This window comes from Lycium barbarum, chromosome 7 (genome assembly GCF_019175385.1).
Source record: "Lycium barbarum isolate Lr01 chromosome 7, ASM1917538v2, whole genome shotgun sequence".
NCBI lineage: Eukaryota > Viridiplantae > Streptophyta > Magnoliopsida > Solanales > Solanaceae > Lycium > Lycium barbarum.
In genome coordinates, this window is record NC_083343.1 from 2,941,352 (window position 1) to 2,956,487 (window position 15,136).

Below are 15,136 nucleotides of genomic sequence, written 5' to 3' on the forward strand. Positions count from 1 at the left end.
GATTACACCAACTCTTTTAAAAATGGGCTGAGCCCAATTAAATTATCTACCCCTCTATTTATTTTGTGCATTTAATTTGTATTATGCAATTAACTTTTTGTTTGTTTTGTTTTCTCAGCTTAAATAAATCCTAATGAATTAATAGGTTTAGTTTTAGTAATGGGTAGTTAGTTTAAGGAAGACTAACAATCAATTTCATAAGTTTTATTCTCCTTTCATGTTAAAACTATTTATAATGTCTAAATATTTATTTTATTCGGAATAATTAAAATGGCATGACTATATATTTTAAGTAGAGGGAATCATATATCATTCTTACTATCATATACATCTCAAAACGCCACTAATACGCAAATATAGATTCAAGTATATTTTATAAACATTATTTTCAAGATTCATTCAATTATACATATTTTTTGGCTGAGTATAGTTAAATAATAAAGAGGAGAGGAAAACTCACTTCCTTTTGAATCGTATTTATAAGCCTAGATTTTTCTACATTGCCACATTCATATAACATAATTTATTCAAAGTTCGAAGTTGCTAAATCTTTTTCTCAAAAGCTATTGTTTATGGGCGAAATATCATATTTTCATCAAGTCTCATCTTCGAATAGCATTTACTATACTTTCATTTAAAGCCTTAACAACCTTTATAAGTCTTATTTCAAAAATGACATTTAAAGTTTTCTTTTATACAAATTATTATATTTTCTGTAAATCTTATTTTAACTAACATTATTTTCTCTTTAAAACTTTAGCAATATTTTTAAGTCATTTTCTAAAATTTAAGCACTGTATTTAGTCTAATTAATTAACCTATGTTTGGTCGGATAACCGTAGTTAGCGGATTCTAAAGGATGCCTAACCCCTTCCCTTTAGGATAATTAGAACCCTTACCTAGAATCACACTGGTTAAGCAGACTATTAACGAGGTTTAGCTAGCTTTACCTTAGTTAATAAATTAGGTGTCGTAATTCACCGTTAAATCAATTAGGTGACGACTCCTTAAATAAAACAAATAGGAATCACCAATATGTTGTACCCTAATATAACCCGGTTAAAACGGGGTATAACAGTCCGCCATATGCAAGTTGAGATAATTTTCCACATTACCAGACTTATCTTCAAAACTAGTTAATTTATCCGCGCTGTGCGCGTCATTCATTTATTAATTTAGTTGATGTACAAAGGATATTAATTTTGTAATACCGAAACTAAAAATAATAAATATATAACATAAGAATACATATGATTTTATTTTATTTTTTGGACAAAATAATCAAATGTATTAGAAGAGACTACATATTTTAAAATAAAATATAACAATAAACTCTAATAAAAGCATTACATACATTTTTCTAGTTTTATACAAATAATGTTTTTGAGGAATAAATATAGATGGTTCGATGATAAAGCTGAAATGACGCAAACATGCATAGAAGAAAGATTGAAACAATAAAAATGGGAAACAAAGTCATCAGACATTGTTTGTTGTAGACTTGTAAAAATCTCTTTGCCGAAAATAATTTTCAAACTTTTCAAAACTTTGCTTTTTCTTGTCTAAATATATTTCCTTCTGTTGCAATAATATCGAGTCCGAGAGCAAATTATGTACTTCAATATTATCTTTTATATAATCTTCAATTTGTAAAGCCGGACACATTGTCATGATATCGTCCCTGCAAGTGTTAACATCACCGATTTACAAATAGTTATCTTGAGGGATATACATAACATGCCAATAGTAAGAGTTTGGCCCGTAATAAAAGTAGATCATGTTGGCAAAACTCATAAAGTTATATTTAACTCTATCTGCTTCATATGGTGCTATTGCAACCAAATTAAACACTACATAATTTACAAAAAAATAAATAAATGAAATTAGGAGAGGAACCTGAACAACTTGAGGAAGCAATGACAAGACAATTCATAAAATTCTAATAACTCCGTCATCCATTTATTAATTTAGTTGATGTACAAAGCATATTAATTTATACCGAAACTAAAAAATAATAAATATATAACATAAGCATACATATGACTTTTTTATTTTATTTTTTGGACAAAAAATCAAATGTATTAGAAGAGACTACATATTTTAAAATAAAATATAACAATAAACCCAAATAAAAGCATTACATACATTTTTCTAGTTTTATACAAATAATGTTTTTGAGGAATAAATATAGATGGTTTGATGATAAAGCTGAAATGACGCAAACATGCATAGAAGAAAGATTGAAACATTAAAAATGGGAAACAAAGTTATTAGACATTGTTTGTTGTAGACTTTTAAAAATCTCTTCACCGAAAATTCAAACTTTCCAAAACTTCATTTTTTCTTGTTTAAACCATGAACTTCCTTCTGTAGCAATAATATCTAGTCCGAGAGCAAATTATGTACTTCATTATTATCTTTTATAGAATCTTTAATTTGTAAAGCCGGACACATTGTCATGATATCGTCCCTGCAAGTGTTAACACTATAGATTAACAAATAGTCATCTTGAGGGATATACATAACATGCCAATAGTAAGAGTGGCCCGTAATAAAAGTAGATCATGTTGATTTAACAATATGAAGTTTTTATTCAAGTACGAACACCGAACTCCTCAATATGAACGTTTATAAGGTAATACATAAAATAAAATTATTTTAACACTTATTTCATATTTGTCCAATAATATAAAATAAAAACTCGTCATGTTCATCACGTATAATTAGATGCAAAACTCATAAAGTTGTATTTAACTCTATCTTCTTCATATGGTGCTATTGCAACCAAATTAAACACCGCATAATTTACCAAAAAAAAAAATGAAATTAGGAGAGAACCTGAACAACCTGAGGAAGCAATGACAAATACTTCATAAAACTCCAATAATTCCGTTACAAGAAAATTCGTACTCCCTATGCTTGTCTACTCTCCTTTCCCCACAAGCCATTATATTGTCCACCTCCATACATTACAAATCTAACTCTTTATTTCTATAACCCCTACTAAATGGTTAATGAGTCTATAATTATAATTAAAGTTTCTGTTCGTTTCTTTTGTAGTGCTCTAAATAGAGCTAATAGTATTCACATTGAAAGAAAACGTTTCAACTCTACATTAATTGATAGCACATTTTTAGTCTTCCTTCCAGAAAGAAGAAAAGATGAAACTATAACACAGATTGAAAAGCAAAACGGAAGACAACGAAGGCAAATGGAGGGTTTCTAGGAAAAGAAATAAATAGTACTAATAATGAGGAAAGATAAAAATTAAAAGCACCTAATTTTCTAAATTTTTTCGAGTAGTGAAAATATGTTGAGGTAAAAAAGGTGTAAAGACATGTATTTATAAGCTAAGAAATCATCTAAAAATTTAAATAGCTGAAACTTTAGAAAATGAGAAGTTGGACCAAAACGTAAATTCTTTTACATAAATCCACCAAAAGAACGTGTCCCTTTATTGCTCTCACATTTATATCACATAATTGTATTTTGGATAACTCTCTATCATTTAAGTGCTTTAAAGAATGATGAATACAATAATAATGTAAGAGAAGAGGCACATAAAAAATGAAATAAATAAAAAAAATTGTCAAAAAAAAGGAGAAAAAAGATAAATAGAAATGGAGGTCATAGAGAAGTGCCACATCACCTTATCTATGCCTAGCTTTATATTATATATAGATAAACCATATGTGTTGTCTAAACTTCTTCAAAGCATCTAATTAATGTTTTTTCCTTCAAAATTTCCAAGTAGTCCACCAAATGCAAGTTGAGATAATTTTTCACATTACTAGACTTACCTTCAAAATAAACCATTTGGGTTGTCTAGACTTCTTCAAAGAATCTAATTAATGTTTTTTCCTTCCAACTTTCCAAGTAGTACACCATATGCAAGTTAAGATAATTTTCCACATTACTAGACTTATCTTCAAAATGAACCATATGCGTTGTCTGGACTTCTTTAAAGCATCTAATTAATGTTTATTCCTTCCAACTTTCCAAGTAGTCTGCCATATGCAAGTTGAGATAATTTTCCACATTACTAGACTTATCTTCAAAATAAACCATATGTGTTGTCTAGACTTCTTCAAAGCATCTAATTAATGTTTTTTCCTTCAAAATTTCCAAGTAGTCCACCAAATGCAAGTTGAGATAATTTTCCACATTACTAGACTTATCTTCAAAATAAACCATGTGGGTTGTCTAGACTTCTTCAAAGCATCTAATTAATGTTTTTTTCCTTCAAACTTTCCAAGTAGTCCACCATGCAAGTTGAGATAATTTTCCACATTACTAGACTTACCTTCGATTTGGATTCTTCGGTCTGATCCAGTTATTAAGACAATTAAAAAGGTGTTTCCTTGTTCTGGGATCCTTTATCTTTCTTTTATTTTTAATCATTGGGTTTAGACATTACTTCGGTGCTTTTTAAATATAAACCATAAATGTTGTCTAGATTTCTTCAAAGCATCAAATTAATGTTTTTTCCTTCCAACTTTCCAAGTAGTCCACCATATACAAGTTGGATAATTTTCCACATTACTAGACTTACCTTCAAAATAAACCATATGTGTTGTCTAGACTTCTTCAAAGTGTCTACTTAATTTTTTTCCTTCGAACTTTCCAAGTAGTCCACCGTATGCAAGTTGAGATAATTTTCCACATTACTAGACTTACCTTCAAAATAAACCATATGTGTTGTCTAGACTTCTTCAAAGCGTCTAATTAATGTTTTTTCCTTCCAACTTTCCAAGTAGTCCACCGCATGCAAGTTGAGATAATTTTCCACATTACTAGACTTACCTTCAAAATAAACCATATGTGTTGTCTAGATTTCTTCAAAGCGTCTAATTAATTTTTTTTCCTTCCAACTTTCCAAGTTGTCCACCGTATGCAAGTTGAGATAATTTTCCACATTACTAGACTTACCTTCAAAATAAACCATATGTGTTGTCTAGGCTTCTTCAAAGCATCTAATTAATGTTTTTTCCTTCCAACTTTCCAAGCAGTCCACAAGTTGAGATAATTTTCCACATTACTAGACTTATCTTCAAAATAAACCATATGTGTTGTCTAGACTTCTTCAAAGCATCTAATTAATGCTTTTTCCTTCCAACTTTCCAAGTAGTCCACCATATTCAAGTTGAGATAATTTTCCACATTACTAGACTTACCTTCAAAATAAACCATATGTGTTGTCTAGACTTCTTCAAAGCATCTAATTAATGTTTTTTCCTTCCAACTTTCCAAGTAGTCCACCATATGCAAGTTGAGATAATTTTCCACATTACTAGACTTACCTTCAAAATAAACCATATGTGTTGTCTGGACTTCTTCAAAGCATCTCATTTATGTGTTTTTCTTCCAAATTTCCAAGTAGTCCACCATATGCAAGTTGAGATAATTTTCCACATTACTAGACTTACCTTCGAAATAAACCATATGTGTTGTCTAGAATTCTTCAAAAGATCTAATTAATGTTTATTCCTTCCAACTTTCCAAGTAGTCCACCATATGCAAGTTTAGATAATTTTCCACATTACTAGACATATCTTCAAAATAAACCATATGTGTTGTTCCAGCAAGCTAATACCTCCGCCACAGACCTTGGCATGGCCCATTTGATGCCTTTCATGATTAAGAATAGATTACATAGCTGAATAGTGACTCCACAATTAAAAAAACAGTGATTATACAAGATAACAATTTATGCCTTAGTTTAAATTTTAATTAATCAACTTAAATGGGAATGTAAACGCAGATCACACAAAAATCTCAAGGGATGTCTCACACTTTTCCTTCAAATAATCGAACCTCCTAACCCATTCTCTTGGTTTCACAGACCGTTTTGAAGTCAATTTTTTCCTTTTTCCAAAATGTTTTAAATATAGATCAAACTCTTTTTTCTGAAAAGTTTAGTTAACTAAGTTGCCTAACATGTCAGTTAAGATGATCCATTATTTGTATTGGGTGGCGACTCCAAAACATTTTCATAAAATTCTTTTTGAGTTACGAAAAGAATTTGATTGATGTTTAAAATTATTCTGGCAAAAGGAAAAAATTGACTCTGAAACAGTATCTGAAAACAAGAGAATAGGTTAGGAGGTTCAATTATCCAAGGTAAAGTTACTAAGTAGCCTTAAAAAGAATTGAGTTAACTAAGTACCATAACAAAGTGTTACATAGCAAACATTTCAGTGAAATTTTGGGTGCAATGATAGGTATGCAATTGATGCTTGAGTGTTATTGACTAGGACACGTATCCACCACCAGAATACTAATTGACTTTTGACACCACAAGGACTAAGACTCTTTCCTAGGTAAATGGCGTCAAGGTCAATTGACTGGCTTAAATTTTCCAACTATTATGACTATAAATGACAAGAGATTTTCCTTCCTTGTTCATTCACAGCAAGAAAATATGGAGAGCAACTCGTTTCAACACATCTTTATCATATTGTTCTTTCAACTTTTGTATTTCACTTGCATAGACTATCACTTCGTTTCCTCTTCTGGCACCTCTAGTGTAAGCACTTGCACTGAAACAGAGAAGAATGCACTGCTAAAGCTTAAAGAAAATCTTACAGATCCTTCTGACAGGCTATCTTCTTGGGTTGATGATCGAGAATGTTGTCAATGGCTTGGTGTAAGCTGTGATAACAAGAGCGGAAATGTCATAAAGATTGATCTCGGGAATAAATTCTCAAGAAACCATGAATTAGGAGGTGAGATTAATCCATCTTTACTCGAGTTACAACACTTGAGATATTTAGACTTGAGCATGAACAATTTTGGAGGAATACAAGTGCCTGAATTCATTGGTCAAATCAAAGAATTGAGGTATCTCAATCTTTCGGGGGCTTCTTTTTCTGGTTCATTGTCTCCATTTCTTGGGAACCTCTCAAATCTGCGAGTTCTTGATTTGAGTTTCTACTCGGATCAGCCAGCTGAGAAAAACCTTGAGTGGATAAAAGGACTTTCTTCTTTGGAACATTTAAATTTGGGAGGTTCAGATCTTAGCAAAGCTACTAATTCCTGGCTTCAGACAATCAATAATCATCTTCCTTCTCTCTTGGAGTTGCATTTGCCTCAATGTCAACTTCTAAACCTTCCATCTTCTCTTCCATATCTAAATGTTACTTCCCTTTTGGTACTTGATCTTTCCAACAATGCTTTCAACTCAAGTATTTTCCCTCGATGGATATTCAAACTTAGTAACCTTGTGCATCTTGACCTAAGCACCAACAATATCTATAGTGAACTGCCTGATGAGTTTGCAAAGCTCACTTCCCTTGAATATCTTGATCTATCTTCCAACTATGGTTTCAATGGGACACTCGAGAGAAGCTTTGGGAAACTATGCAATTTGAAGGCATTGATCCTCAATGACAACAACATCAGTGGAAACATTACTGATTTTATCGATGCCTTATTAGAATGCCAAAGCAACAACTTGGAGACATTGGACTTGAGTCGTAATGCATTGATTGGCAATCTTCCTGATACATTAGGCTACTTGAGGAAGTTAAAAGATCTTCAACTGAGGTACAACTCGCTGACAGGCACAATACCTGAAACTATAGGGCACTTATCATCCTTGGAGACACTCTACCTCACATCAAACAAAATGAGTGGGAACCTCACCCCTAATATCGGGCAGCTCAAGTCGATGATCTCATTGGACATCTCTGAGAATATGTGGGAAGGTATTGTCACAGAAGCCCATTTACTGAATCTTTCTAACTTGCAAGAATTTTCTGTTGGTGTTAAACTTGCTAAGAATATTACCTTGGCATTCAACATCAGCCCAAATTGGACTCCTTCTTTTAAGTTGACATTCTTGACCATTCAGTCATGTCAATTAGGCCCCAAATTCCCACATTGGCTGAAGGAACAGAATGAGCTCACTAGCATAATATTGAATACTGCTGGGATTTTAGATGCTGTACCAGATTGGTTTGTAGAGTTGGATTTGAAGCTTGATATTCTAGACATGGCTTACAATAACTTGACAGGGCAAGTTCCCAACAAATTTCAGTTCAACATGCCAGCCGATGTGGATTTAAGCACCAATCTTTTCGAGGGACCTCTCCCGTTATGGTCTTCTAATATTACATCGTTGGATCTGAGGAATAACCTATTTTCAGGACCTATTCCTCTCAGTATATGTGGAGTACTTCGTGATTTAACAGACTTGGACATCTCCAGGAACAACCTAAATGGCACCATTCCCTTAGTGCATCGGTGATATCAATCAGTTGACTACTTTAGCCCTCGATAATAACCAACTTATCGGACAGTTTCCTGATTTCTGGGGTAAGCTACCATATCTTTATTTTATAGATATGTCAGAGAACCATCTATCCGGCCAAATTCCAGGCTCACTAGGTTCTCTATCTTCTCTGAGGTTCTTAAGACTCTCAGGCAACAATCTCTCTGGAGAATTGCCTTCGAGTTTGAGAAACTGCACGCGAATGATTAGCATTGATCTTAGTAATAATCGATTGTCAGGGGTAATCCCAGCTTGGCTAGGGGAAACAATGAGATCACTGCTAATCCTCAGTTTAAGTAAGATAGGTTTTCCGGCCCCATTCCTTTACAAATAGTGTAGCCTTTCAGGTCTTCACATACTGGACCTTTCAGGAAACAACTTATCTGGTTCTATCCCATCCTGTTTTGGCAATCTGGAAGCATTCAAGGTTGAGCTGACTGATGCAGAAGCTGAAAAATATCAAGGGAAACTGAAATTTGAGGCGAAAGGAAGAATACTTTATTATGATACTACCCTTTACCTAGTCAATAGTATCGATCTCTCGAGCAACAGTTTGTCAGGAGAAATCCCAGTAGAGATAACAAGCTTACACAAACTTTGGACCTTGAACTTGTCCAGGAACTATTTGACAGGAAATATACCGACAGATATTGGAAAGTTAAGATGGGTTGAAACCTTAGATCTTTCAATAAATCAGTTGTTAGGTCCTATCCCACCAAGCATAGCTAGTTTAGACTTTCTGACTCATTTTAACTTCTCTTACAATAAGTTGACAGGAAAAATTCCCACTAGTGCTCAGTTCCAAACCAAAGTTGATCCAACAATTTTCCAAGGAAATGCTGCACTTTGTGGTCCACCTTTGAAAGAATGTGATGGTGACAGGACTAAAACATCTGATAGTGGAACGGATGACGAAGGTGAAACCGATGATGAAGATAAACTTGAGAAAGTATGGTTCTTTGTTGTTGTTGGTTTGGGATACTCGTTTGGGTTCTGGGTATTTTTTGGCACTTTGGTCATCAAGAAAAGATGGAGAATTGCTTATTTCAGATTTATAGAGACATGCATTTTGGAGTTCAAGGAATGGTCATGGAGTTTTCAGCATAAAATGGTAGGATATTTAACGTGTAGAAGAAACACTTAGGAAAATGTTGAAAAGTGTTTGTCAACTTTAGCAAGGTATTCAATAAGTGGAGCTATAGGAGTTTGTCTCTGCTATTCTGTTATAATTTATGTTTTAGTTTCAGTATAGCACATATTCTGTTATAATTTATGCTTTAGTTTTAGTATAGGACATATTACTTACTTTTCTATATGAAATAGTGTGAACCAATGCTACCTAAATGTTTATCTTAGTTCCTAAAATCAGCACAAGAAAGAACTAGAGAAAATGTATAAACTGCTTTTCATGGATTCAAAGTAAAGATTTCATGAATTTGCAAATTTCATGGGCAAATTTAAGTACTTATTTCATAAGTTAGAAAGTTCTCACCTAAATGTTTAACTTATTTGCTAATATTGAATAAATCAAGAGCATCTTTCATTCCCCCACACCCCTACCTCCGACAAGGTGCTATACGCACTTAGATAACTTATTCAGGAAGATCATAGGACATTGTAAATGACCATACACTAGATTCTTATCCCTACTTTAACTTTAACACAAACTAAAAGTTGTGGAAAAGTTTTCCAGTGTTCTCTGGTGCTACGAGAGAATGTATCATTGACTACATCGAAAATAGAGCTCAAACTAAGAATCAGATGGGGAATGTTCACACGACTATGTGTTTGTAGTGCATGTCATCAATGAATTGTAGGCTATCGAAACCTTTTTTCATCAATGAATTGTAGGCTATCGAAACTTTTTTTTCTCCCTTCAGGGGTAAAGATAAAGCACGGAGAAATTGCAACATTTTAAGTAAACGGTTGAGTTTGTAGTAGTAAAGAGGGAAAGAGATGTTAAAATATCTAGTTCAGCAAAGAAATTAAGAGGGAAAGATATGTTAAAAAACAGATTTAAATGGGTGAGATCAAAATAAAGCTCAAGCATTGTCCAAGTTCCATCAAATAATCATAACAATAAGATATTCAACCAACAAAAAAGGAACCTTCTTCTTCTATTGCCTTCAAAACTTTCTTGATATCAATTACATCTACTGAGAAAGTGTAAAGTTGTTAAAACTGATATATCTACTCAACAGAATTAAAATTAAACAACTGTACTGTGAAAATTAAGAGTCAATTATTGAAACTAACTTACAGAAAATAGACCTCAAAATTCCAATAGTCCAATTTGAAGACTAACTCCAATTGTCTTTTCCTATTCAAGCTTGATGAACATTGAACATAGACAGTGAGCAGAGTCCTACAACTTTAATGTTTGATGCATCTTGTCATGGAGCAGCCCCTTGATTCAGTGCTAGATATAGAAGAAACAGAAAATTGCTTAAAATATTCATATCCATAAGGAGAAAAAGTAAAGGGGATTCATCATTTTTCTTTGGAGGTAGTAAAACTAGAGGAATCGCTAGAACGTTCTTCTCCAAAAGTAGAAAAAAACATCGCATGTGAAGAAGGATTCTATCACACCCCACCCTTGGTAAGGAGTGATTGGCACTCGGCACCCTACGGGAACCGAGCGAACTAACTTATAACTTGCATCCTTCTTGTCTCGAATGATAAAAATACGGCTAAGGGATAAATATGAACATAATATCATGCATAAATATATGTGCAATGGGCTACGATGCCAACATAACTACCGACACAACATAACCAAGCTATACGCAGGAACTGTCTGCAAAGCCTCTATGAACATGACTGAAATATACAAGTCTATATATATATATATATAGACTTAGGCTCGACTATGCTCCAGGAAGAAGTGGAGCCACCAAACGTAACTGGTACCTGAAGGCAACCTACGATGAAAGATCCTTGTCTCATTTATCTACACTTGCGGGCATGAACGCAACATCCACAAGAAGGGACATCAGTACGAACAATGTACTGAGTATGTAAGGCACGAATAGTAACATGATATAAGAATTAAGAAAGAGGGAATCCTGATGACATAGCTCTATCGCACGATCCAAGATGAGAAAATAAGGTCAATCATTCCTAAATGCCTTACAGCCTCCTGTTTATAAGTGTGGTGCACTGCACACCATAAACAAGACTCTGCTAGACACGACTTGCAGACAACCTTAGGACAGAACTGCTCTGATACCAATTTGTCACACCTTACCCTTGGTAAGGCGTGACTGGCACCCGGCACCCTACGGGAACCGAGCGAACCAACTTATAACTTGCATCCTTCTTATCTCGAATGGTAAAAATATGGCTAAGGGATAACTATGAACATAATATCATGCATAAATATATGTGCAATGGGCTACGATGCCAATATAACTACAGACACAACATAACTAAGCTATACGCAGGAACTGTCTACAAAGCCTCTATGAACATGACTGAAATATACAAGTAGGGACAAGGCCCCCGAGATACCTTAACGCAATTCATATATATATATATAGACTTAGGCTCGGAAATGCTCCAGGAAGAAGTGGAGCCACCAAACGTAACTGGTACCTGAAGGCAGCCTATGATGAAAGATCCTCGTCTTATCCATCTACACCTGTGGGCATGAATGCAGCGTTCATAAGAAGGGACGTCATTATGAATAATGTACTGAGTATGTAAGACATGAATAGTAACATGATATAAGAATGAAGATAACATAAGATAAAGTGAGCAATTATACCTCGTACACTTCCTGAGATTTCTGTCACGTAAATTAACTTGTCTATAGGAAAAACATTTGATACACATCCATACACAATATACCCATATTTGCATTCACATACATTTACTATACATACATCTATCATATCCGTACCTGGCCCTGTCGGGACTCGGTGTCATCCGTACCCGGCCTTTTCGGGACTCGGTGTCATCCGTACTTAGCCCTTTCTAGACTCAGTGTCATCCGTACCCAACTGATCAGTGGGAGTGCAATGCATACATACATACATATATAAACATAAAAAAAAATACATAAATGAAATCAGCATCATAATTAGCATTATCATTATCACTGTATCATTCCTTGAAGGATCACCATCGTAAGATGAAATCGATAATGTCACGAGAGTATCGAGAACCATGAACTTAGATAGCATTAGAAATAGAATCGTCATCACTATATCTCACCTCGAAAGAATAAGTATTATGAGGTGAGATCAATCACAAAGAACAGTCTCAAGATCATGAGTAAGCTCAATAATATCGTAAGGATCATGAGATTCATAGACTTGTAGAATTTGTGGAAGCAAGGATATTATGGATATGGCACAAAGGTTTATAACAAAAGAATCATGCCTTTAGAAAGAAAGGGTTTAGCCTTACCATACCATTCGGTCTTCTTAGTTCCTCAATGGTTATCCTTCCAAGCTCATAACTCTACATATAAAACCATGAATACTAATGTTAGTCTTATCGTCAGATGCTTATCTTAAGCCTTCAAATTAAACTCCTTTAGAATCTGCTAAAATTCGGGCAGCATCTCCCCTGTTTATATGCCTAGCCCGAAATCACAATCCAGCAACCAACAATAAAAATAACAATACCAATATCAACAATATCATTTCCAACACCATCATGTTCCATAAACATCCCACACGATGTTTTCCAAGTTCCACAACTAACCAACTCATTATACGACTATTTAACAACTTTATATATGTAAATAAACCGACACTAACATTAATAATAAGAGATTCATACCTTACTCCCAATATTATTGCTATATCTTCACTTTTCTTCTTGAACTTGCGCCAAAACGCATCGCTGTACGATTTTGTAATCGCAACTATACGCTGGTCGGGCCAGAATTTGGGGATTCTAGCTTATTTAGGCTTAATATTTGATATATGGAAATTGGTGGAAGTTTCCAAATTTTGAAGGAGGCTTAGAGGGTGTTTTTTGATGAAAAATAAGGGGTAAAACCCCTTTTAAAGAATTCTAGAGTCGGTACTATAGCAAGTACCGCAACAGTTACTATAGCAGTGCGGCTATTGTAGCACGTTGGTTACTGTAGCACTCATTTTTGCTCTACCAGCCTAACTCATAACATCCAGGGGCGGACCCATGTGTAAAGTTTGGGTGCTCCGGCACCCATTAAACTTAATCACGGAGTGTATAATTGTATGGAAAATATAAAGGAAACAGATATAAATAGTTAATAGAGCACCCCCGAACTCAAAATTCCTGAGTCCAGCACCCCCGAACTCAAAATCCTGGGTCCGCCTCTGATAACATCCATAATTCTATCCTCCGATGTCGTATTTATGAGCGGTTTATTGCGTTAGAAACTAGACTCGACGAACTTCATTTTAGGCTTTTGAGACACCTTAAAGCTCCTAATATACTAGGAGATATACCCCTCCAAAGTTGACCCAAAATTCTGTTCAAAATTCTACTAATCTCCAAATTTTCGACAAACTTATTTTCTTCAATTTTCTTGGTCCCGGAACATTCCGAAGCTCTCCATACATGATACTTATCATTAGTCATATTTGATAATAGTCATTTCCTTTGGTTCCAAGGTTGTCCTTACCGGTTAGAACTTACGAGATCGTAATTCATCCTCTACTCACACTATACACTTAATAATGCTTCGTTCCTCATAATCCAAAATTGTTTTACTTAGTCATAGCTCGACATACTTACGTTCAAATTTAAGAAGTGCTTCTCTGAAAGTAAGGGGTGTAACAAATTCCTCTAACCATCAACTTCAGCACTTCTATCTAAACACGTATCTTATTCGTATTCAGATTAATATTTTTCATTCATGTAAGGCAGGAAGTCACGCTAGCTTGTATGGTCAACCGGACAACAATGAGAGAGAGAGAGAGAGAGAGAGAGAGAGAGTCGAGCTTGGAGATAGATTGTGTTACGAATATATTTTTCCTTCATTCGGGCAAGCAGCCAAACCCGACATATCCAATTCCACTGCGATCAATAACGTGGAGAGGTATGGTGGAGTATCTTAAGGCATTGGTTTGCTAAATCGACGTACAAGAAGACTGTGTCATGGATTCGAATCCCATTTCCTCTAGCATGGAAATAAAAGGATCGAGCGAACTACTAATTAAGTCGGAAATACAGGATGTATTTCAACTAAATGCTCTGGATCAAGCCTAAAAGTGTTTTTCAACTACTTTTAATCAGCTAACCCAAACGGGCTCTAAATCTGGTTCTCCATAACTAGAAACATCAAATCCACCTACCACCCAAGCCACACTAAATTCGAGATATAGGGATAAAAATTTACCATAGGATTCTCACGAAATAGTGTGGGAACTCAATAATATTAGCACTAAAAGCTCTTTCCTTTTACTTGATAATTAGCCAATCTAACTTTTAGTTATTTGTATGAACAATGAGGATTCATAAACATCAATTTGAACTGATCAACTGAAACCAAAATCGAGTTTCGTCACCGAATCGTGTATGCTGTTACCCTAATTGCATGCAGAGTAACATGATCGCCATGAATATGCATGCACGATTCAAGTTTGATTTTCTCTGTGAACTCAACTAGTCTTTGTATAACATGTTAGCTGATAAGAAGGCTTAGCCGACAGTGGTTGATCTAGGATAATGTAGTTGGAATTTGAACATGAAACCTGAAGGTGAATTTTGAAGCCCGTGAACTATTGAGTCAACCCACTACTAAAAACAGATGTTTTTCCATCGACATTCAATGAAAAATTTATGCTATAAAACATGATTTTTTTCACCTCATTCCCACTGAACCAGCTCACCAAGAAAACGCATGGTGGAAAACAAGTTCCCATT

At 34.4% G+C, this 15,136-nt stretch overlaps 2 protein-coding genes across 2 annotated transcripts; both read left to right on the forward strand.

Moving 5' to 3' along the window:
- The first annotated feature begins 6,367 nt into the window (after positions 1–6,367).
- LOC132602763 (receptor-like protein EIX2) lies at positions 6,368–8,248 on the forward strand. Its single transcript, XM_060315536.1, has one exon. It carries the CDS (start codon positions 6,368–6,370, stop codon positions 8,246–8,248), a length of 1,881 nt encoding a protein of 626 aa, XP_060171519.1.
- Positions 8,249–8,345: 97 nt separating this feature from the next.
- LOC132602764 (receptor-like protein EIX2) lies at positions 8,346–9,416 on the forward strand. Its single transcript, XM_060315537.1, has 2 exons — positions 8,346–8,568; positions 8,644–9,416. The coding sequence occupies exons 1-2, from the start codon at positions 8,346–8,348 to the stop codon at positions 9,414–9,416; spliced, it is 996 nt and encodes a 331-aa protein (XP_060171520.1).
- Positions 9,417–15,136: the final 5,720 nt, after the last annotated feature.